The 22,607-nt window shown below is 47.1% G+C and overlaps 2 protein-coding genes across 5 annotated transcripts in view; one reads left to right on the forward strand and one right to left on the reverse strand.

Annotated features, from left to right (window-relative positions):
* The window catches only part of LOC146421282 (uncharacterized), a 110,253-nt gene that overhangs the window by 22,499 nt on the left and 65,147 nt on the right, over positions 1-22,607 (reverse strand). The window lies entirely within an intron of this gene.
* Positions 1,777-21,242, forward strand: LOC146421284 (uncharacterized). 4 transcript variants are annotated; one of them, XR_014848709.1, is made up of 3 exons: positions 1,777-2,229; positions 3,436-4,636; positions 20,249-21,242. XR_014848709.1 is itself a non-coding variant. In XM_085047460.1 (3 exons), the coding sequence occupies exon 2, from the start codon at positions 3,468-3,470 to the stop codon at positions 4,311-4,313; it is 846 nt and encodes a 281-aa protein (XP_084903586.1). In that variant the 5' UTR covers positions 1,777-2,229; positions 3,436-3,467; the 3' UTR covers positions 4,314-4,353; positions 17,845-21,242. The 4 variants fall into 4 exon arrangements, 3 of the variants coding, with proteins under 3 accessions (XP_084903586.1, XP_084903587.1, XP_084903585.1); XM_085047460.1 differs by having other exon boundaries at positions 3,436-4,353; positions 17,845-21,242; XM_085047461.1 differs by having other exon boundaries at positions 3,436-4,349; positions 17,845-21,242.

The following is a 22,607-nucleotide window of genomic DNA, read 5'->3' on the forward strand; positions in this document are numbered from 1 at the left end:
GTTTTGATTCCACAACGAGAGCTCAGCCTACCAGGTATTAAACCTGAATATGGTGCAAAAGATTGCCATTTAAGTGAAGCATTCCATTCTAGATTTCACCCCAGTGGATGAACAGTCACCCCTACTGGATGAGTGACAGTTTCCGAGGTGATCATCAGAGAAATAGCAAACAGAGGGCACCAGTCTACACACACATTGGAGAGCAGAAGAATTGTTCAAACTCTTCAGAAAGACAGGAATTAACTCCAGTATGACTGAAATTGTATATTCAAAGGCATAAAAGGGTGACACACATAGAAGAAATAACCCAACTACTGGAAATAAAGTGGGGATAGGGGCTCTCAAATCTGGTAACTCCCTTGGAGATTATTAGCAAATTGACTTTACAGAACTTCCATGTAGTGAGAGCTATAAATATCTCTCAGTCTTAGTGAATATCTTTCCTGGGCGGCCTGAAGCATTTCCCTGTGGCACCAACATGGCACAAGAAGTAGTGAAAATATTGCTAAATCAAATAATTCCACATTTTGGAATCCCTTGAGGAATGCCATCAGCCAGAGGGTCCCATTTCATAGCAAGAATAGTGGGAGAAGTTAGCAAGGCCTTGGGAATTCAGTGGGACTTGCACACTCCACAGCAGCCACAAGCCAGTGGAAAGGCAGAAAGGATGAATTACACAATTAAGCTGCAACTAAGTCAAATCTGCCAGGAAACCTCATTGGCTTGGGTACAAGTGCTCCCAATTGATGTGTTGAGAATTAGGATCCAACCCAGGGGAGAGGAATAATTAAACTCCTATGAGCTGCTTTATGGTGTGTCCTACGAAACCCCACACATCTCAGGGGATGTGCAGGTTAAAGGTGGGGCAGATAAAGGTGGGGCTCAGTAATTCCCTCATATCTTTGGGTAAAACATTGCAGGATTTACAAGGGGCAGTTGTCCTCACCTGTGTTATGATTCAATGTTAAGAATGGTTGTAACACTTTTTACTGGAAAATGGAGTATTGGGAGTTGTCTAAAAAGAGACATAATCTCGAGACAAGGAAGGACTTGATAAATAACAGAGAATAGAAATATTCAGTTCCCCTGAAGGTGCTGGATAGAGCTTCAAGACTGACAAAAGTAGATAAAAGGGTGTAAAGGTGTGCACACAGGACGATAAATGTGGCTGGAACCAGTGGAGAAACACATAATGATGCCTACAGTGTTTTTTGGCAAGTTCTGGAACAAGAAGCAACAGCTCAGAGGCAAAGATAAGTTTCGAGGAAAGGTCACCTGTAACATCAGGGCACTCAGTGAGAACAACCACCAGAGACCCCTTTAGATGACCCTCCACAACCATGAAAGGACTTCCAGTAGGAGGTGGATGGATGGGAATGAGTCCCAGGAAAGGTGATGTTTATCAATTAGCCAGGACATTTCTTGTCATGAATACATCTGACCAGGACTGAACAAATATGATGTTGTAAAGTTCCACCCCACACATCAGAGTAAAGGAGGGATTCCTCAGTGTGTCCAGCACTGATAAAGAATGCCTGCTCTCTAAAGCTTCAAATACGGTTGGAAAGGTCATTTTCTGGCTGATTTTGGTTATCACCCTCAGGGAGAGGTATCCTTGTCTTGATCCAGCCTGGGGTCTCTCCAGGGGACACAATCGCTCAGGAACAGGCTGCTCCAGCGGGGATCCCCCACGGGCCCACAAGTCCTGCCAGGAGATACTTCCATGGCTCTGCAGGAGCTTCCCATGGGCTCAGGGCCTCTCTCAGGCATCCCCTGCTCAGACCTGGGCTCCTGCCGGGGCTGCAGGGGAGTCCCTGTTCCATCCCGGCCTCACCCACAGCTCACAGCACCTTCAGCTCCAGGTCACACCGAGCTCCCGCCGGTTCAGGGCAGCAGCGGTTCCTTGGCCTCCTGCCCGGGCTGGGACATTGCAGGGCTGAGGAGCCAAAAAGAGAATTTCGGCCACAACGCCGGGATTGTGCCTGCAGTGACGGAGCTTGGGCTGTGCCGGATGCAGAGCCCGCGCCTCGCTGCCATTGGCTGGCTATGCTGTCACTCTTCGATCCTGTGCGCTGATTGGTGAAAGCGGGGACAAGTCCGGCGCCGGTGGCGCCCCCAGGCAGGCAGGCAGGCAGGCAGGGCTTTAGTGGGGCAGCAGCGGCGCCATAGTGGTAGCGTGTGTGCGGCCCGGGAGCGGCGGCGGAGCTCGGAGAGGCTGTCCCAGCGCAGGTGGGAGCCGCGCTGGCTTGTGCCGGGGCTCGGGGCTCGCTGCGGGCGGATGGAGGGGATGGAGGGGGCGGCAGGGGGGCTGTGGCGGCTTCGTTCTCCCGTCTCCCTCCCTCCCTGGCTGTGGCGCCGTGTTGCCGCTGGCCTGAGGCCGCTGAGGGAGCGGCTGCCCGCGGTCTCCTTGCCGCTGCTGCCTCGGCAGGAGGCGGTGCCGGAGCAGCGCTGGCTCGTCCAGCTTGCTGTGGGTAGCACAGAGGTGGCTGCGCTGTCGGCGGCAGTGTGCGGGAAAATTCGCGTGGCCAGAGATCTGTGTGCCCGCAGGAGACAGAGGAGTCGTGTAAAAGTGACTTTATTGATGACCACAGGGAGAGGCCGTGGGGCATTTTCCATCGGTTCTGTAAAACGCAGCTTCTTTTTTATGCTCATTTCCCGGCCGCATCCCCCTGCCCCTTTGTCTCCCTGTCCCTCTTGTAGGAGTAACTGCGGGAAAAACAAAAACAGGCCGACAAGATGTTTAATGTTTGAGAGTCAAGGCAATGCTTTATTATCTGAGCAGGATGTTGTTCTGGCCAGGATGTACCACCGGAATCACCTCATTCACACAGGGCCCGGGTTTGTAGAGAGAATCATTCCATGACGCGTAACTTTTACACGATTTTTCTGGTATTTTATCCGGTGAAAACTCATCTATGGGTATTGGATCAGTTTTAATTGCTTTCAAGTCTCTTATTTTCTAGTATATCGTTTCTTATTGGATCCATATTTCTTTGCTTCTAATGCTAATTAGGTCTTACTTCATATCTCTCTTTACTCAGAGCAGATGTCTCTGAGCAGCCAGGGGTGAGGTTTGGAGCTGATGTTCGTTAATGGCTGCTAATGGCCTTTTGTCTTTTGGGCTCCTCCTAGTCTGCTGATATGTTGAGCTCATCAGACCTCACCTGGCAGAACAGTGTCCTGGAAAGAAACTTAAAATTCCTTTTCTGGGATGAAGACAATGAAAACCTTCGACTAAAGTTATACAAAATAATTAAACTGGTATATTTTCCAACACACTGGCTGAGGTGCTTGGATGGTACAGACTTCTTGATCCGCACACTGCATGTCCCACTTAGTATGCACTCCACATTGTATACCATTCAATATTCATGACTCTAATGATGCAATTGAAATTCTGGTGTTAAGGCACTCAGCCCTTGTTTTTCTCCCCAGAGCAGGATTTGTCATTGCCAAGGAGTGGCCGGATGGAGGAGGAGGAAAAGGCCTGGAGATGCTGCTCGAGGAGGAGCCGTGCAGGGAGCTGCAGCGCAGGGAGCTGCGAAGAGGAAAGAGCCTCCCTGTGCCAGGAAGATGGCCGGAGATGCAGCCGGAGCTCGGAGCTGGGGGAGAATCCTCAGGGCAGAGAGAAGCCCCACAAGTGTGGGGAATGTGGAAAGAGCTTTAGGTGGAGCTCCCACTTGAGGGAACACCAGAGGATCCACACAGGAGAGAGGCCCTATGAGTGTCCCAAGTGTGGGAAGAGGTTTCAGAGCAGCTCCAGTCTCCTCCTCCATGAGCGCATTCACACCCAGGAGAGGCCCTTCCGCTGCCCTGACTGTGGCAAGGGCTTCAAGCAAAACGCCCACCTCATCACCCACCGGCGCATCCACACCGGGGAAAAGCCCTACGAGTGTGGGGAGTGTGGGAAGAGCTTCAGCCATATGTCCAGCCTGATGCAGCACCAGGTGATCCACACAGGGGAAAAGCCCTATGATTGTGGGGAATGTGGGAAGAGCTTCAAATCGAACCCCAACCTGATCCGGCACAAGAGGATCCACACAGGGGAAAAGGGCTATGAGTGTCCAGAATGTGGGAAGAGGTTTCAGAGAAGCTCTCATCTCCTCCTCCATGAGCGCATTCACACACAGGAGAGGCCCTTCCGCTGCCCTGACTGTGGCAAGGGCTTCAACCAAAATTCCCATCTTATCACTCACCAGCGCATCCACACCGGGGAAAAGCCTTACGGGTGTGGGGAGCGTGGGAAGACCTTTAGCGCGAACTCCAACCTGATCCAGCACCAGAGGATCCACACAGGGGAAAAGCCCTATTGAGGCACGGACTGACTCCACAACTCAAATAGTTATGAAGTGGGTATGTGTTTATTCCAGCTGCGGTGCATGGGGGGTAGCCCCTCCAAAAGCATGCACACCTCAGCAGCACTTCACTACGTTTATATTAGGTTACATGTTACATATGCATAAAGTTACACAATGCCCCTATACCTATTCATTACCTATCCCCGCTTCGTATTATAATGAGTTCAAAGTTCATTTAAATATGCTGGCGCAGGTGCAGTGTCACAGATCATTTGAGTCGGTGGTCGCTATGGCTCGTGGGCAGGTTTTGGGAGAAAGTAACCAAGGTATTCCTTGAGGTGACTCTTCACCTTGTCTCCTTGCACATGCTCTCTTGGTTCTTGGTCCAAATCCAAACTTTAGAACTAACTTGTACCAGTTTTGGGGTCTGAGAGCAGGATGTTCGGTCACACTCAGTAGTTCTTCTCAATTTTTTGGCTTTCTTCTCCATATCCTCCCTGTTATGATGTAGGCACAAATCATTAAGCAATGATTCATTGTTTTCATCAAGCAGTTCTTGATAAATCATTATCCAAACTCTGGGCTTCTAAATCAGTTTAAAAAAAATTATTATCCAGCTTCTAGTTCCCCTAAATTAGTAAATTCTAGCTCCCCTAAATCAATCCCCCCTTTTCTATAAAATTAGTAAATTCTTTTACTAAATTAATTACTAAATGGATTCTTCTTCTAGCTAGATTCTGCAATAAGTATCTCTCAATGCTTTTGCATGTACATTTGATAAAGTGGTTAAAATGCATAGCTTCTTTTACATCCTATAGTTTCAAACAAGTAACATAACAGATAACACAAGGCTAATACCTACCAGAATTAGTAAAATAATTGTGAGGTGACATAATGTATTAAGGATACCAGTTGCAGTGGGTGACCATCCAAAAAGCATGTTCAACCAGTGATGATCTGCATCCTGTCTTGCTCTTTGTAAAACTCTGCTTATTTCCTCTGCATCATGGTTAATGGTTATTAAAATTTTCTTCCATTCTTTTTAGGATGTTAATTAAGTCTTGATGCTCTACGAATTACCTTACTAATGTAAGGTACATCCCAATAGGTGTTGATGATAATTCATGATACATTGTGTAATTGGATTTTATCAATTGATGAGATACAACTGGTGCCAAATACAAAAAGTCACACCCAATAATCTTCACAAAATTACAAATGCAAAAATTAGAATGATTCTTAACATCCAAAGTAACATTATCTATTTTTATAGAAACACACATTGTTCTTAAGCAAACACAGCCCTGACCAATATATACAAGTACTGTTCTCTGACTAATACCTGGGTGAACTTTAAAGTGGCAAATGCTTTGCTTAAAATCTAAACATGTCTTTGGCATTGTGTTACTCTCACAGATAAACTTCTAAATTTACAGTTTGCCATTTCTTGTCAACCGTCCAGGCCCATGCTCTGTGTTCAGAAGGGTAAAGCACTGCTCCATCGTGGTTTAATCCTAAAGGAACAATGGGGTGTATTACAAAAATTGTGGCATTGCATATAGTAAGTACAAAGGCTATAGCTGTGTTAGTAATTGGGTTAAAGGTGAAGTTTACTAAAGTCCACCAAGATTGGAGCTTCCTTTCCAGTTCAGTGGCATTATCCCAAACAGCTTTTCGAACTTCAATAGGGAAAATATCTTCATTTCCTTCTCTTATAATTAAAGAATCTGCTGATTGCATCCATAATTGTGCTTGTATGCAACTAAGGGCGAGAGATACATTACTTTGAACTTCTCCAAGTGCATTTATTATTAATTTTTGATCCTAATTGTTAGCCTTTGCAAGGTCTGGAAGTACCTTTGAAATTTGCCACTGACCATTTCCTAACGCTAGTAAAGAAGATTGTAAAGGTTGTTTTAGTCCTGTTAGGTTGCCGGTTGTGGTGGCCAATTTATTCATTAATATCTCTGAATCAATCCCATTTAAAACGCCCAATCCTGTTCCTAACACTCCAGTTAAATCTCTTAGCGTTCTGCTCCTGAAGAGTCCTTGCCTCTGTAACAATGTCGTCCAGCCTTCAAAGGATGTTTTCAAAAGAGAGGAGCAAGCTAGTTGAATTTCAAAAACATTAATTTGCATCTGCAATTTTACACGCTTAAGAGACCATTCTGGTTTAAACAACAATTGTTGTTGGCCTGTATTTCTTATCACATATGGGCCAACTTTATAAATTTTTAGTTGAAGTGTTAGTTTAGGAAGAATAGGAGTGTTAATTTGGGAGGACTCTTGTTTTGGTCTGGCTATCGCATTCATTTTAAGTTTCTGAGTTAAACCTGATAGTGTTGGTTGAGTAGGTTTAGATGTCTACTGGCACACTACATAAAAGGGATGAACCATAGTAAGGTTAAACCAGCAGTCACTTTGCTCTTCTTGCAAGACTTGGTAATTTCGACATTATTGTCGCTTGGGTCACCAGAAGTCTTGTTACTAGAGAATTTCTGGCGACAACACAAGTAAAAGGCATCTTAACACAATTCCAGTCTTCAGTAGGACATAGTTCTTTTAAAATGCCAGAGTGAATTTTGGATGCCAGATTAAAATCCAAAAAATAGCCAAAAGCTGTAATAGAAGAGGGTATTTCATATTGAAAACCAGGTTTTATTTTCCTGCATCCCACCTGGATTTTTTCATTAATGATACCAGGTAGGGTCATGATCCACTCATCTCAATTCCACACCCATTCAGATGAGTGATAAATTTCATCATCATGCATTACAATCATAGCCAAATCCGGATGGCTGTCTGTAGGGTAGTCTTCCTGAAAGCTGGAATGCCCTATGAGGGCTTGTGACCAAGGCCATTCAGTATTGCTCTGGCTAAAAGTACCTCCTTTTCCTTGAAGTATAGTTATAGTTGTGAGAACACCAATGAGAATTACTTTTCTAATTGCATTCATTTTACCGGGGTGTCTTGGTTTGAAAGACAGGTGTCTGCCAAGAGAGGTTGAACCCTCCCTTAGGACAGAGAATGTGATTTTTTCCCCTCCTTCCGAATTATTTAATTTTGTAAATCAAGGGCTTTCAGGCAAAGGTATGGGAAAACAGGAATATCAGTTCTTTACTAGTATCTATAAGCAAGCAATAACAATAATAGCAACCACAACTAGAACCAGAAAACCAATAGCAGATGACTTGTGAGCTGCCGAGCCTTTTCCCATGTGGTGTAATCACAGTTGCAAGCAGCAGGGGCGCTGTTGAGCTCCCGGCCAGGCAGGGTAGGTGCGATGACTGCTGAGCGGCTGCAGGTGGTGCTGTTGAGCTCCCGGCCAGGCAGGGCAAGTGCGATGACTCCCGAGCGGCTGCAGGTGGCGCTGTGGTGCAGGGTCAGGTCAGCCTCAGGCATCTGGTAATGGCGGGCAGGTTGGAAAGCATGCAGGGTAGCGAAGCAGCTTGGAGCAGCGAGAAAGCAGGGCAGCAGGGGCAGGCGCTGGCTCTCTCTCCCCAGCAAGGCAGCAAGGACCCCTGCAGTCACAGCAGACGCGGCGGTCTCGTGCGGCAGAGGGTGGGGGCAGGCAGCAGAGGCAGCTGCCGCGAGGAAACACAGCCCAGGGAAACATGCCCTTCCCAGTGGGAAAAAAAGGTTGAATCAAAGCTCACCCAGCCAGGGGAAGAGAAAAACAGGGCACAGTTGGATCTCCTCTGGTCGCAGCCGAAAAGCAAAGAGCCCCCTTTCCTCCCAGCATCCGAACCACAAGAGAGCGTTCCAAGGGCCGGCTCTTCCCTTACCCTGCCCTGCCCAAGCACACCTTTTGTCTTTTACAAAAGACTTGATGGCTCTAAAACACCCAACTATTTGTTGCTTAGTAACAGGAATGGGAAGATATTCTAAATGTACTCAACCCCCAACATCATCCGCCCAGAATTTTTTCCCATTCCAACATGTTACATTGAGCTTAAACATTTAAATTATATACACACATGCATTACTCTAATTATATACATATATACATACAGATATGGATACAGGCACAGTGTTATGGGCAATTCAACCCCAACTAAGGTCTCACTGAGGTATGCATCGTACTTCTCCATCCTTTTGCATCACCCACCAGTTACACCCTGGTCCCTGAGCGAAAACAACCCCACGGGTGGGTCTGTCTTTGCTTGAGGTGGAATTAATCCAAACAGTTTTCCCTAGCATGCCTCTCATGTGTACCACTGGAACTTCATCCCCATCTGCTGTTTGCAGGGGTTCAGATTGGGCAGGGCCAGCTCGGTTGGTGGAACCTCGGGTGTTAACTAGCCAGGTGGCTTTGGCTAAATGCTGTTCCCAACCTTTAAAAGTCCCCCCGCCTAAAGCTTTCAAGGTGGTTTTTAGCAGACTGTTGCATCGCTCCACTTTGCCAGCAGCAGGTGCATGATAAGGAATGTGGTACACCCACTCAATGCCATGTTCCCTAGCCCAGGTGTTTATGAGGCTATTTTTAAAATGAGTCCCGTTGTCTGACTCAATTCTCTCAAGGGTACCATGCCTCCACAGGACTTGGTTTTCAAGGCCCAGGATGGTGTTACGGGCAGTGGCGTGAGGCACAGGGTAGGTTTCCAGCCACCCAGTGGTGGCTTCCACCATTGTGAGCACGTAGCGCTTGCCATGGCGGGTTTGAGGCAGTGTGATGTAATCAATCTGCCAGGCCTCTCCATACTTATATTTAGACCACCTTCCACCATACCACAGGGGTTTCACCCGCTTGGCTTGCTTGATGGCAGCACACGTCTCACAATAATGGATTACATGGGAGATACAGTCCATGGTTAGATCCACCCCTCGGTCTCGTGCCCACTTGTAGGTGGCATCTCTGCCCTGGTGGCCAGAGTCATCATGGGCCCATCGAGCTAGGAACAGCGCTCGGTTGTGTTGCCAATCCAAATCTATTTGTGACACCTTTATCTTTGCAGCCTTATCCACTTGTTCGTTGTTCTGGTGTTCCTCATTAGCTCGGCTCTTGGGGACATGGGCATCTACATGACGGACTTTCACAGGTAGCTTCTCTACCCGAGTAGCAATGTCTCGCCACTCATCAGCAGCCCAGATTGGTCTTCCTCTACGCTGCCAGCTGGCCTTTTTCCACCTTTCCAACCAACCCCATAGAGCATTGGCTACCATCCATGAATCAGTGTAGAGGTAGAGCTTTGGCCATTTCTCTCTTTCAGCAATGTCCAGGGCCAGCTGAACGGCTTTCAGTTCAGCAAGTTGACTCGATCCCCCCTCTCCTTCTGTAGCCTCTGCGACCCATCGTGTGGGGCTCCATACAGCTGCTTTCCATTTCCTATTTGCCCCCACAATACGACAGGAACCATCAGTGAACAGAGCGTAGCGTGTTTCATCTTGTGGCAGTTGGTTGTAAGGTGGAGCTTCCTCTGCCTGAGTCACTTGTTCCTGCTCCTCTTCATCCATGAGGCCAAAGTTTTCACCTTCGGGCCAATTTGTAATTATTTCTAAGATCCCAGGGCGATTCAGGTTTCCAGTGCGGGCGCGCTGTGTAATGAGGGCAATCCATTTGCTCCACGTGGCATCGGTGGCATGGTGGGTTGAGGGAACCTTTCCCTTGAACATCCAACCCAGCACTGGCAGTCGGGGTGCAAGGAGAAGTTGTGCTTCCGTACCAATTACCTCTGAGGCGGCTTGGACACCTTCATAGGCTGCTAGGATTTCCTTCTCAGTGGGAGTATAGTTGGCTTCGGACCCTCTGTAACTTCGGCTCCAGAATCCCAGTGGTCGTCCTCGAGTCTCGCCAGGCACCTTCTGCCAAAGGCTCCAGGACAGACCATTGCCCCCGGCTGCAGAGTAGAGCACATTCTTCACTTTGGTCCTGTCCTGACTGGGCCAAGGGCTACTGCATGAGCGATCTCCTGCTTGATCTGAGCGAAGGCTTGTTGCTGTTCAGGGCCCCAGTGGAAATCATTCTTCTTGCGGGTCACCAGGTAGAGAGGACTCACAATCTGGCTGTACTCGGGGATATGCATCCTCCAGAAACCTATGGCGCCTAGGAAGGCTTGCGTCTCCTTGTTGGTCGGTGGGGACATCGCTGTGATCTTGTTGATGACTTCGGTAGGAATCTGACGTTGGCCATCTTGCCACTTCACTCTAGGAACTGGATCTCTTTGGCAGGCCCCTTGACCTTGCTCTTTTTGATGGCAAAGCCGGCTTCCAGGAGAATTTGGGTGATTTTCTCTCCTTTCTCAAACACTTCTTCCACTGTGCTCCCCCACACAATGATGTCATCGATGTACTGCAGATGTTCTGGAGGCTCACCCTTTTCCAGAGCAGCCTGGATCAGTCCATGGCAGATGGTGGGACTGTGCTTCCACCCCTGGGGCAGTCGGTTCCAGGTATACTCCACGCCCCTCCAGGTAAAAGCAAACTGAGGTCTGCACTCTGCTGCCAGAAGAATGGAGAAAAATGCATTTGCAGTGTCAGTAGTGGCGTACCACTTCACTGCCTTGGACTCTAGCTCATATTGGAGCTCCAGCATGTCTGGCACAGCAGCACTCAGAGGTGGAGTCACCTCAATCAAGGCACGATAGTCCACAGTCAATCTCCATTCTCCGTCAGATTTGCGCACAGGCCAGATGGGGCTGTTAAAGGATGAGTGGGCCTTGCTGACCACCCCTTGGCTCTCCAGCTCACGGATCATCTTGTGGATGGGAACCACAGCACCTCGATTAGTCCTGTATTGCCGGCGGCGCACTGTCGAGGTGGCAATTGGTACTTGTTGGTCCTCCACCTTCAAAAGTCCAACTGCAGAAGGGTTCTCTGACAGTCCAGGCAAAGTGTTCAATTGCCTCACGCCCTCTGCCTCGACAGCAGCTATTCCAAAAGCCCACTTGAGTCCTTTCGGGTCTTTGAAATAGACATTCCGGAGGAAGTCTATGCCCAGAATACATAGAGCCTCTGGACCAGTCACAATGGGATGTTTTTGCCACTCCTTCCCAGTCAGGCTCACCTCGCCTTCAACCAGGGTCAACTGCTGTGATCCCCCCGTCACCCCAGCAATAGAAATGGATTCTGCTCCCGCAAGTCCCGATGGCATTAGGGTGCACTGCGCACCTGTATCAACTAGTGCTTCATATTTCTGTGGCTCTGATGTGCCAGGCCATCGAATCCACGCAGTCCAAAAAACACGGTTTTCCCGTACCTCTACCTGGCTAGAGGCAGGGCCCCTCTAGCACTGGTTATCATTCCCTTCCTGGTCATACATTCTAGAGGTTCCTTCAAGGGGATCTGACCCATCATCTTCCCTTCTATTGTACCTAGCAGGTTGGCCATGGGAAGCTGAGGCTACCTTTGCTTTAGCAGAACCCCCTCGGCCAGCGTTTCCCTCCTTAAGCTGACGCACCTGTGCTGCCAGGGCAGTAGTGGGCTTCCCATCCCACCTCCTCATGTCTTCCCCATGGTCATGCAGAAAGAACCACAACTCAGCTCGTGGGGTGTACCCTCCCTCCCTAGCTGGGGGACGTCAGGCTCTGGTATTGGGGCCTGTGACTCTCACTGGTGCCACATTAATCTTCCTCATCTCGTCCCTAATCTCCTCCCTCAGGTCCTTCATCGCCTCTCTCATCTCCCTTATCTCTTTCATCTCCTCCCTGAGGTCTTGTACCACAGCAGAGACCTGAGCCTGCATCGGGTCACTGATCACACTTGCATAATACCTGAGCCTGTCAGCTATTGAACCCACTGTCTCTCGATTGTCATCAGCATTAATTGTTGCAAGGAAGGTGGCATGTTGGGGTGGCCCTTGCCTTGCAAGGCTCCACAACATTTGCCTGGTGCACCTGACCCTGTCAGGGTCATTTTCGTGCTGTCCATCCCTCCCAAAAAGCACCTCCATTATAGCTGCTTCTCTCAGCCGTTGGATCCCTTCCTCAATGGTCTTCCAAGACAATCTACGGTGGGGATCCTGCATTTTGTCTTTGTGGACAAACTTCTCTCTTACATCCATTAAAAGCCTCTCCCAGAGAGAAAGGGGCCCTGTCTCCCTCGCGAACACACGTGTCAACACCCGGGTCTTGGGCCAAGGGTCCCAAATTCTTTGCTTCATTATTATCCAGCTGCACACCTGGGCCCATAAGGTCCCAAACCCGAAGTAACCAGGTTTGGAAAGCTTCATGCGCCCGTCGCTTAACATCATCTCGCAGATTACCGAGAGTATCGAAGTGGAAGGACTCACTGATGATTATGGGCTCAGATTCCACTGCTGGTTGTGAGGGCAATGGCTCCCCATCATCATTAACTGGGCGTACTGATTTGGTCTTATACTTTGTACGCACCACAGGGGCAACTGCTGCTGGCCGTGGCTGCTCTTGGGATTCAGCTGGAACCTGGATGGTCGTAACATCTGTGGGTTCCACTGCTGCACCATCAGACTCTTTCCCTTTGGGGCGAGGAGGGGGTTTTACACCTGCTAGGGAGATGTATTCCTTCAGCAGCTGGTGTATTTTGTGTATCATCTCCTCCACTAGCACCCCCACCCATTCCGGATGGTGCGTTTCTGAGGCAGGCTGTTGGACAGGATCAGGCTGTGGGGTATCCCCAGGCTCGGGGACAGCCCCGGGCTCTGTGGCCACATCCCTATTCCCTGGCACAGCTGTTAGAACGGTTACCCAGGGAAGTTTCACCTTATCCCGGAATGCAAAGTAGGATAGACCTATCAGCCACAGCAACACCAGGCACTGTATGATATCATAAGCATTTAGAGAGTATCCAGACCTTTCGAGCATTAGTTGGGTAGGCCCAAAGTAATGAATAAAAGGTTGAGAAAAACCTTCTCCTGGTGTTATCTCCTCACAAAAGGTACCATTACCAAACAAACTCCAAAAACATGTACTGATGGTGTCAAAAAACTGTAACCATGTGCCTGCCGTCAAAATGAACTGAAAGATCCAGAAATTCTTCACCCTATTGGCCCATTGTGCAAACTGGACGACAGCCACAATAACCTTAGTTATAGGGCTCATGTTTAGTTAGGAAGCTGCAAATGGGAAAAGTGTGGTCACAAGTATGTGCAAACCAAACCAGGGTATACTCAACATAGTAACACTTAATGAGGTTTTCGTGTTCACCGCACTAAGATAGGTCTCACAGAAACTGTTATTCCTTTTTCTTCCAATGCCCTCAGGCCCCACGTTGGGCGCCAAGATCTGTCTTGGTTTGAAAGACAGGTGTCTGCCAAGAGAGGTTGAACCCTCCCTTAGGACAGAGAATGTGATTTTTTCCCCTCCTTCCGAATTATTTAATTTTGTAAATCAAGGGCTTTCAGGCAAAGGTATGGGAAAACAGGAATATCAGTTCTTTACTAGTATCTATAAGCAAGCAATAACAATAATAGCAACCACAACTAGAACCAGAAAACCAATAGCAGATGACTTGTGAGCTGCCGAGCCTTTTCCCATGTGGTGTAATCACAGTTGCAAGCAGCAGGGGTGCTGTTGAGCTCCCGGCCAGGCAGGGCAGGTGCGATGACTCCCGAGCGGCTGCAGGTGGCGCTGTGGTGCAGGGTCAGGTCAGCCTCAGGCATCTGGTAATGGCGGGCAGGTTGGAAAGCATGCAGGGTAGCGAAGCAGCTTGGAGCAGTGAGAAAGCAGGGCAGCAGGGGCAGGCGTCGGCTCTCTCTCCCCAGCAAGGCAGCAAGGACCCCTGCAGTCACAGCAGACGCCGCGGTCTTGTGCGACAGAGGGTGGGGGCAGGCAGCAGAGGCAGCCGGACTCTCCCGGTAGCAGCCGCAAGGAAACGCAGCCTGGGGAAATGTGCCCTTCCCAGTGGGAAAAAAAGGTTGAATCAAAGCTCACCCAGCCAGGAGAAAACAGGGCACAGTTGGATCTCCTCTGGTCGCAGCCGAAAAGCAAAGAGCCCCCTTTCCTCCCAGCATCCGAACCACGAGAGAGTGTTCCAAGGGCCAGCTCTTCCCTTACCCTGCCCGGCCCAAGCACACCTTTTGTCTTTTACAAAAGACTTGATGGCTCTAAAACACCCAACTATTTGTTGCTTAGTAACAGGAATGGGAAGAAATTCTAAATGTACTCAACCCCTGACACGGGGTAAATTTCAATTTCAGTGCATTGTCATTAAAAGCCACTTTGCAAAGGGTCTCTGAAGCCTTCTTCGCTTGAGTATGATGAATCCAGGCGTTCTGTTCTTTGATTTTGATTGCAGTGAAAGTGGTAAGGAGTACTTGAAATGGTTCTTCCCACTGGCTCCAAAGTTTTCTCTGTAGGAGACTTAACATAAGCATAATCTCCAGGTTGAATGTTGTGTACTGGGCTGTCTAGGCCCTGACTCTGAGTTCCAGCCACATGCTTTTTAATTTTCCTGAGTTGCTTACTCAAGGCCACCAAATAGGCGGTCAGTGTTTCCTCCCCAGCTTGGGTGGATAGTCCTTTCTGTATTCCATATGGTCTCCCATAGAGCATTTCTAAAGGACTTAATTTTTCTTTGATTCTGGGTTTAGTTCAAATTCATAATAATGCAAGTGGAAGAGATTGGGGCCAGGGTAAATTGGCTTCTTGCCCCAATCTTACAATTTGCTGTTTGATTAGGTGGTTCATTTTCTCCACCTGACCACTTGACTGTGGGTGGTATGGGGTGTGAAGCTCCCAAGCTATGCCTAAATGATGGCTAACTTGTACCACCTTTGAAATGAAATGTGGTCCTCTATCTGAGAACATTGTGGCTGGAACTCTGATGTGTGGTATTATTTTTTGCACTAATACCTTGGTTACCTCCCGGGCTTTGACATTTCTAGTGGGAAAGGCTTCTGGCCATCCTGAAAAGGTATCTTTTAATACCAACAAGTACTGATACCCCCATTTTCTTGGGAGTTCCAAAAAATCAATTTGCCACTGCTGTCCAGGCCCATTCCCTTTCCGAATTTGGCCCAATTTTGGTTTGGGGATATTTTTAGGGCTAGTCTGGAGGCAAAGGCCACACTGATGGGTTACCTGTGCGATGGTAGCATATAAATTTCTGGCAATAATTTTTTCAATTCAATATTTGTGTAGGGCATCTATTCCTCAATAGTCTTTTGGTGTTCTTCTCTTACTAATGCCTATACTAAATGAGAGAAAATGACCAACCTCCCCTGTGCAGTAATTGCCCAATCCTCTTCATTATATGACCCATCCTGATCTTCAATTAGTTTTCTGTCGTCTTTATTATAGGTTGGCTTACCTTCTAGGGAGATTTGGCCATCTGGAATTAAAGCCCCTTCAGTTGTCACCTCAACTTTTGTGGCTTCTTTTGCCTCTCTGTCTGCCAGATCATTTCCTTCTTCCAATTCTGAGCTCTCTTTCTGGTGTGCCTTAATGTGCATGATTGCTAATTTTTCGGGTAGCTGGACTGCTTCCAACAGCCAGATTATCTCTTGTGCACGTTTAATGTTTTTCCTTGTGAGTTCAACAGTCCCATTTCCTTCCAAATGGTTCCGTGTGCATGTACAACTCCAAATGCATACTTTGAGTCTGTATAAATGTTTATCTTTTTCCCTTTTGCTGTTTCCAAAGCACGGGTTAAAGCAATTATTTCAGCTTTCTGGGCAGAAGTGTTTATTGGTAGGGGTCCAGATTCTGTTACCTTTTTGCTGGTGGTGACTGCATACCCTGCATGTTGCTTTCCACTGATGACATAGCTGCTCCCATCGGTAAACCAATTGGTCTCTGCATCATCCAAAGGTGTATCCTTCAGATCTGGACGGCTGGAGTGTGTGGCTTCGATAGTTTCCAGGCAGTCGTGGTGCACCTGCTCCCCATTGTTTCCACTGAGGAATGAAGCTGGGTTGACATGTTAGTGACCACTATTTCCACATTGTCCTGCTCCACCATGATGAGTTGGTATTTCAGGAACCTCTGTGGGGAAAGCCAGAGTCCGCCTTTCACTTCCAGCACTGCAGACACTGTGTGGGACACTAGCACAGTCATTTTCTGGCCCAAGGTAAACTTGCATGCCTCTTGGATGTTTAGCACGACTGCTGCAACAGCTGTGAGGCACCCCAGCCATCCTTTGCCTGCTGCATCTAGTTGCTTAGAGGAATAAGCAACTGCCTGTCGATATGGGCCCAGGTCTTGTGCTAGTATTCCCAGGGCAATCCCCTGTTTCTCATGAGAAAACAGAAAAAATGGTTCACTCACATCTGGAAGTCCCAAAGCTGGGCATTCTTCAGTTGTTTGAAGGCCCTTGTGGCCTCCTTCATCTACTGAAGATCTCTGCTTTCCTTTTTGATGAGCTCATACAAAGGTTTTACAAGGACCCCATAACTAAGGATCCAAAGCCTGCACCATCCCGTCATCCCCAGGAAAGTCCATAGCTCCTTTACAGTTCAGGGTTTCGGGATTTGGCAAATGGCCTCCTTCCGGTCTTGTCCCAAAGTTTGCTGCCCAGCACTGATTTCATAGCCCAAATAAATTACTTTTGGTTTTACTACTTGAGCTTTTTTCTTGGACACCCTGTACCCTTGGAGCCCCAGGAAATTTAGTAAACTTACTGTCCAAAGTACACAGGCTTCTTCTGTCCCAGTAGCTATTAGGATGTCATCAACGTATTGCAATAGCTTCCCTTCTTCAGAGGGGGCTTCCCAGGATTCCAGGTGTTTTGCTAGTGTATCCCCGGATAGGGTGGGACTGTTCTTGAATCCTTCAGGCAACACTGTCCAAGTGAGCTGAGTTTTGCATTCGCTTTTGGGATTTTCCCATTCAAATGCGAATATTTTCTGGCTGGCTTCATGGAGAGGGAGGCAAAAGAAGGCATCTTTCAAATCTAAAACAGTAAACCAGGTTAGTTCAGGTGTTAGCTCAGTTAGTAGCGTGTAGGGATTTGACACCACAGGATAGAGGTCCTAAGTTATTTTGTTTACTGCCCTTAAATCTTGTACCACCCAATATGACCCATCAGGTTTGCAGACTGGTAAAATGGGGGTGTTGAAATCAGATTTGCACTCTCTCAATAGCCCTAGCTGTAAAAAGTTTTCAATCACTGGGCTAGTTCCTTCCTTGTCTTCTTTCTTAAGGGGATATTGTTTAACTCTAACTGGTTGTTTCCCTTCTTTCAACTTAACTTCTATCAGGGGTGCATTTTTAGCTCTTCCAGGAACGTTTGTTGCCTATACCCCAGGGAATACTTGATTCATAATTTCTTCACTAATTTCTCCCTCAGCCTCTGTGGTTGTTAGCATTGAACTTAATATTTCAACATATTCTTGATCATTTACCTCCAGAGTAATTTCCCCATCTTTGAATGAAATGGTTGCCTGTAACTGTTCCAACAGTTCTCTGCCCAAAAGGACTTTTGGAGATCTGGGCATGTACAAAAACTTATGAGTACCCCATTGCTTTCCCAGTTTATACTTTAAAGATTTGCAAAAATATGATTTTTCAGATTGGCCAGTTGCCCCTTGAACCATAATATAATCATCCCCCACCAGCATTAAAGCTTTATTTAAAACTGAATATGTTGCCCCCGTGTCCACCAAAAATTCTATTTCTTTTTCTTTTTCCCCTAGCTTCATTATAACCAGTGGATCCGCTAGGGTGGAGTCCTCCGGTCTTCTTCGGTCTTTTTTCATGTAAGGAACGACCCCTTCTTGACCTCGTCTTCTTTGCTGGTTGTTCTGCTTTCTTTTTGGACACTGATTCTTCCAATGATCAAATTCCTTACAGTTAGCACACTGATCTTTACCTAACCTATATGGGCCTTGTCTGGGTGGTCCCTGTCTGAGTAGTTCTCGCTCATGTTTTCCCTTTCTTTCTTTCTTAAAAACAACATTAAGTGTGTTATGTTTCAAAGACCCATGAAGAGGCCATCTAATTCTGTCTTCTAGCTTGTGCAAAGGCCACCACTGAGTTAAAAATCTGATGAGAGTTCTTTTATCTTCTATACCTCCGCTCCCTGCAATTTCCTTCCAATGTGCTAAAACACAGCCAAGTGGAGTTGTTTTAGGAACTTCTTTGCTTTGCCCAGTTCCCATCTTATCTGCTTCTTTCTCTTGGTTTTATCTTGTTTCCACACAAACCTCTTTTCACACTGTCTTACTGTCTTTTCCCAATTTTCTTCCTGCACTGACCAGGTTTCAGGAACTAAATTACTCTTTCCACACACTAAGGCAATAACAACTGCTTCTGACCACTCTGTCACAATGTAAGCGTGTCTATTTCATTAAGGTCTCCGGTTTTTATTTTAGCTATTCTATGTTGAGCTTGAATTTCAAAATCCTCACACGCTGGACACCACTATGATCTCAAATGAAAAATGCGATACCACTTTTTGTGACATGCAGCACACTCACACAATGCTCAAACCTTAACAGTAATTATTTTTACATTCAGGGCAAAGAAGTATTTTTGGCATCACGCAAGCATTTCATTTATTTCACTCAAAGTTAAGCTGCTATGAGAGAGAGAAGGAAAGGTCAAGCTAAATTGCTAAGAGGGAAGAAAAAACAGAATTTAAAAAAAAGCAGCCACTCTTTGTATGCTCCTATTTTTTTTTTCACTAAGTAAATTAACTCAATATTCTTAATATTTTTCTAAAATTGCACCGCAAACAAGGGACTTGGTGTTTTTGTCCACACAAAACTTTATAATGCTCCAACTTTATTTTCTTTACAACCTGCCCAGTCGTTCTTTGACAGGTTGGTAAAAAATACTGTCTCCTAACTCTGCAAGCCTGCAAACCTGACACTGTGTTAAAACCCGCTAATCATATTGTGTCGCAGCTGCTGTAGTACATCCACATAAAGCCAAAGGTCCAGGGGCTATGCTCCTTTGATATAGCCACCGGGAAAAGACAGAGTCTTCTAGCTGGCTGCAGTATAAAGTTTTCCTTTATTCGCTTGCCACTACAATTTCAATCAACTGCATACACTCACCCAAAGCTTTATAACAACTTCAAACAATTACACACAGCATACTCTTACCCTAACACAACAATAAACACTTATTACAACACAATAAACACTTCTTGCAACCGCAACAACAAATTACAATGAAAATTCCAAAAACCCACACTAATAGTGTGTAATAATAAACAAAGATAATAATTCACAACCCTACCCAAATATTCATTCCAACTTTATTAAACCACTTCCTTCACCTCTTCACCAACCAATTCCTCACTTGCTTCACAAATTCAAACTATTTAATCTGCATCTCATACACACATATACACACAAACAAAACACCGGTGTTAACAACAGTTCAAACTACTTTCTTTTGGGATTCACTCGATCCACCGCCAGGATTGCTAGCGGCTGCCCTATCTGTCAGCAAATCCCCCCCTGCCAGCTAAGAATGGTAAATCACCTCACTGATTCCTGGTTCCCCTAGCCAGTCGCTTGCAAGCTCATCCCACTCAGGGACAATGCTGGGCACAGAGACGTCTCTCCATGACTTATCAGCTGCTCTAGCCACGTGTATACGACTTACAGGCTTCCCTATACCCAAAACACTGTTTCTCCGCCATATCAGATGGTCATCGTTTGCCCCCGCAGTGAGTGGCTGAGGAGCGGAGGTCCTCCAGGAAAATCCCGGGGTGCACCTAGAATGTCAGCCCCTCAGTCGATCCTGCAGCCAGGCAAATCCTGTCCACCTGGGGTGCCAAATGAAGCACGGAATTGACTCCACAACTCAGATAGTTATGAAGTAGGTATGTGTTTATTCCAGCTGGGGTGCATGGAGGGTAGCCCCTCCAAAGGCATGCACACCCTCAGCAGCACTTCACTAGGTTTGTATTTGGTTAAAGGTTACATATGCATAAAGTTACACAATGCCCTATACATATTCATTACCTATCCCTGCTTCGTATCATAATGAGTTCAAAGTTCATTTAAATATGCTGGCGCAGGCGCAGTGTCACAGATTAATTGAGTCGGTGGTCGTGGGAGAAAGTAAACCAGAGTATTCCTTGAGGTGAACTCTTCACCTTGTCTCCTTGCGCATGCTCTCTTGGTTCTTAGTCCAAATCCAAACCTTAGAACTAACTTTTACCAGTTCTGGGGTCCGAGAGCAAGATGTTCGGTCACACTCAGTAGTTTTTTTAATTATTTGGCTTTCTTCTGTATATCTTCCCTGTTACTAGCTTGGCCCAAATCATTAAGCAATGATTCATTGTCTTCAGCAAGCAGTTCTTAGTAAATCGTTATCCAAACTCTGGGCTTCTAAATCAGTTTAAAAAAATTATTATCCAGCTTCTAGTTCCCCTAAATTAGTAAATTCTAGCCCCCCCCAAATCACCTTTACTGATGCCTTAACAATTTAACAGAGGGATAACACTTACCAACATTTAACCTTATACCTTAATTTAACAATTCAACAGAGAAATTAACATTTAACCTGACTTACGACTTTGTAGTCCAACTTTGCAACTTAACAGAGGAACAACACTTAGCAGCATTTAACTTGGCTTATAACTCTAACTTAACCTCACTTACAGGCCTGACTTAGATATCTGAGGCACTTTAACACCTCAGAGCAGAATTTCTGCCACATTTGCCAAAACACAGGCACAGTGTTTGCACACAGAAAGAGTCAGTGCCAGGGACCTGTCAGGAATTCCCCTTGAGTACAGCGAAATGCTCACTCTGGATCCTTTTCCATCTCCCCAGAGAGGGAAGGGTTGATGTTGCAGAGCAGAAAGGCCTTGCAAAGTGAGGGCCTTGCTGCCCTTGTAAAATCCTTGCTCACTTCTGTTACTTTGGCAAACTAGAAAAGCATTCTGGGAATGACTCAGCCAAGCTGGAGGTGAAAAACAAGTTACATAATTGTAAAACAATTATTAGTACCACTAAGTGCTCTCACCATGGGGCTCGTGGGTGGTTATACCTGATGCCAGTTCCTATCACGGTCTATAGCAGTTGGTTAAACACATCTGTTATGCCTCACAAGTATGTAAACTCATAACAAATGAACGGTTTAAGAACCCTGGATTTTTACAATAAAGGGGTCTTTGCCATACCATCATAGAGATCGTGTGTTTAACGCCGCAGGCTGAGCCTCGAGGAGTGGGAGGTCCCTCGTTTTTTGGGGATCCCCCAAGTTCAGCAAACGGGAGATTTCCCAGCTTGGAGAGGCCTCACTCAGAGGGAGGAGCTGCTCCTCATTTTGGGGCTCATTTTGGATTGCTGTTTATAGGGCCACAGAGAGATGGGCTTTAGTCATGTACAGGAAACCATGCTATGAAAAGACAACATCCATAAAGGAGACAGAGGAGTCCTGTGATTTTATTAGAATAAAGGCAGAGAATCCAATGAGGCACACGCCTGCGGGGTTTTCTTTATCGAGGTTTTGGGGGGTGCAGCCCCCTTTTATCCCAAACTCCCATCCATGTGTTGCCCTGTTCCTTCCTCCATTGGCTGACGTCCTAGGAAGGTACAGCCTTCCCGAACTGCCTACCACATATTTCCCCCTTGAACTTGTTGTTTTATCCCAAAGTTCAGAAACTCAGGCTTGTGCAGACCCGTTTGGTGTTTCAGGATTTTTCTGTTTCTGGGCCCTGAGCAGATGTCATGTGGCAATTCCTGGCATTTAGCCAGAGTCAAACTGTGACATATTCAAACCTGCAGCTTGAAGCTGATCCAGTTAACACCCATCCCCTCTGCCATGGAATTATAAAGACATCAGCACACATCTTCCCTATCAGAACAATGCTTCACCTAGCCACAGTTTGGGTCTCAGCTTGCTTAGAAAGTGTGAGCGCAGGGATGCTGTGGCATTTCGCAGGGAAAAAACGTGTATTAAACCTTATAATTTATGCTTGGATTTTGTATCTTCGAGGTCTTTCCTAACCTAAACGCTTTTGATTCTTCTGCTGGTTTTTCTCCACAGGGAAACACAAACCATTTTCTTTTCATAAGGAAAAGAGGAGCTCGTTGGACCCGTGCCTGAGATGCAGCGATGTTTACCATCAGCTCAGAGGAGCTAACAGGGGCGAGGAATTATTTTAATTGGGCAGCGCGGGGCGCACAAAACGATGTGGAACTTTTTTTACCAGCTGCGGGACACGGAAGACACTGCCTCGCCCCCATTGGCTGGTCCGCTTGTCACTCTTCGTGATCGCGGCGCTGATTGGTCAGAGCGGGGCTGAGGGACGGTCCCGCCCCGCCCCACCTCATTCGAGCATTCGCAGGTCCAGCAGTGCCTCCGGATCCTCGGGAGCTGCAGCAGTGAGCGGAGCGGAGCGGAGCGGCTGCAGTGAGCGGAGCGGAGCCCGGGGAGGCGGCGGCGGAGCTCGGAGAGGCTGTCCCAGCGCAGGTGGGAGCCGCGCTGGCTT

The sequence above is a fragment of the Lichenostomus cassidix genome, unplaced genomic scaffold (assembly GCF_008360975.1).
Source record: "Lichenostomus cassidix isolate B80296 unplaced genomic scaffold, HeHo_3.0 HiC_scaffold_33, whole genome shotgun sequence".
Taxonomy (NCBI): Eukaryota; Metazoa; Chordata; class Aves; order Passeriformes; family Meliphagidae; genus Lichenostomus; species Lichenostomus cassidix.

Coding starts and splice junctions, on each gene's coding strand:
- LOC146421284 (XM_085047460.1), top strand. CDS start 3,468: ATGGAGGAGGAGGAAAAGGCCTGGAGATGCTGCTCGAGGAGGAGCCGT.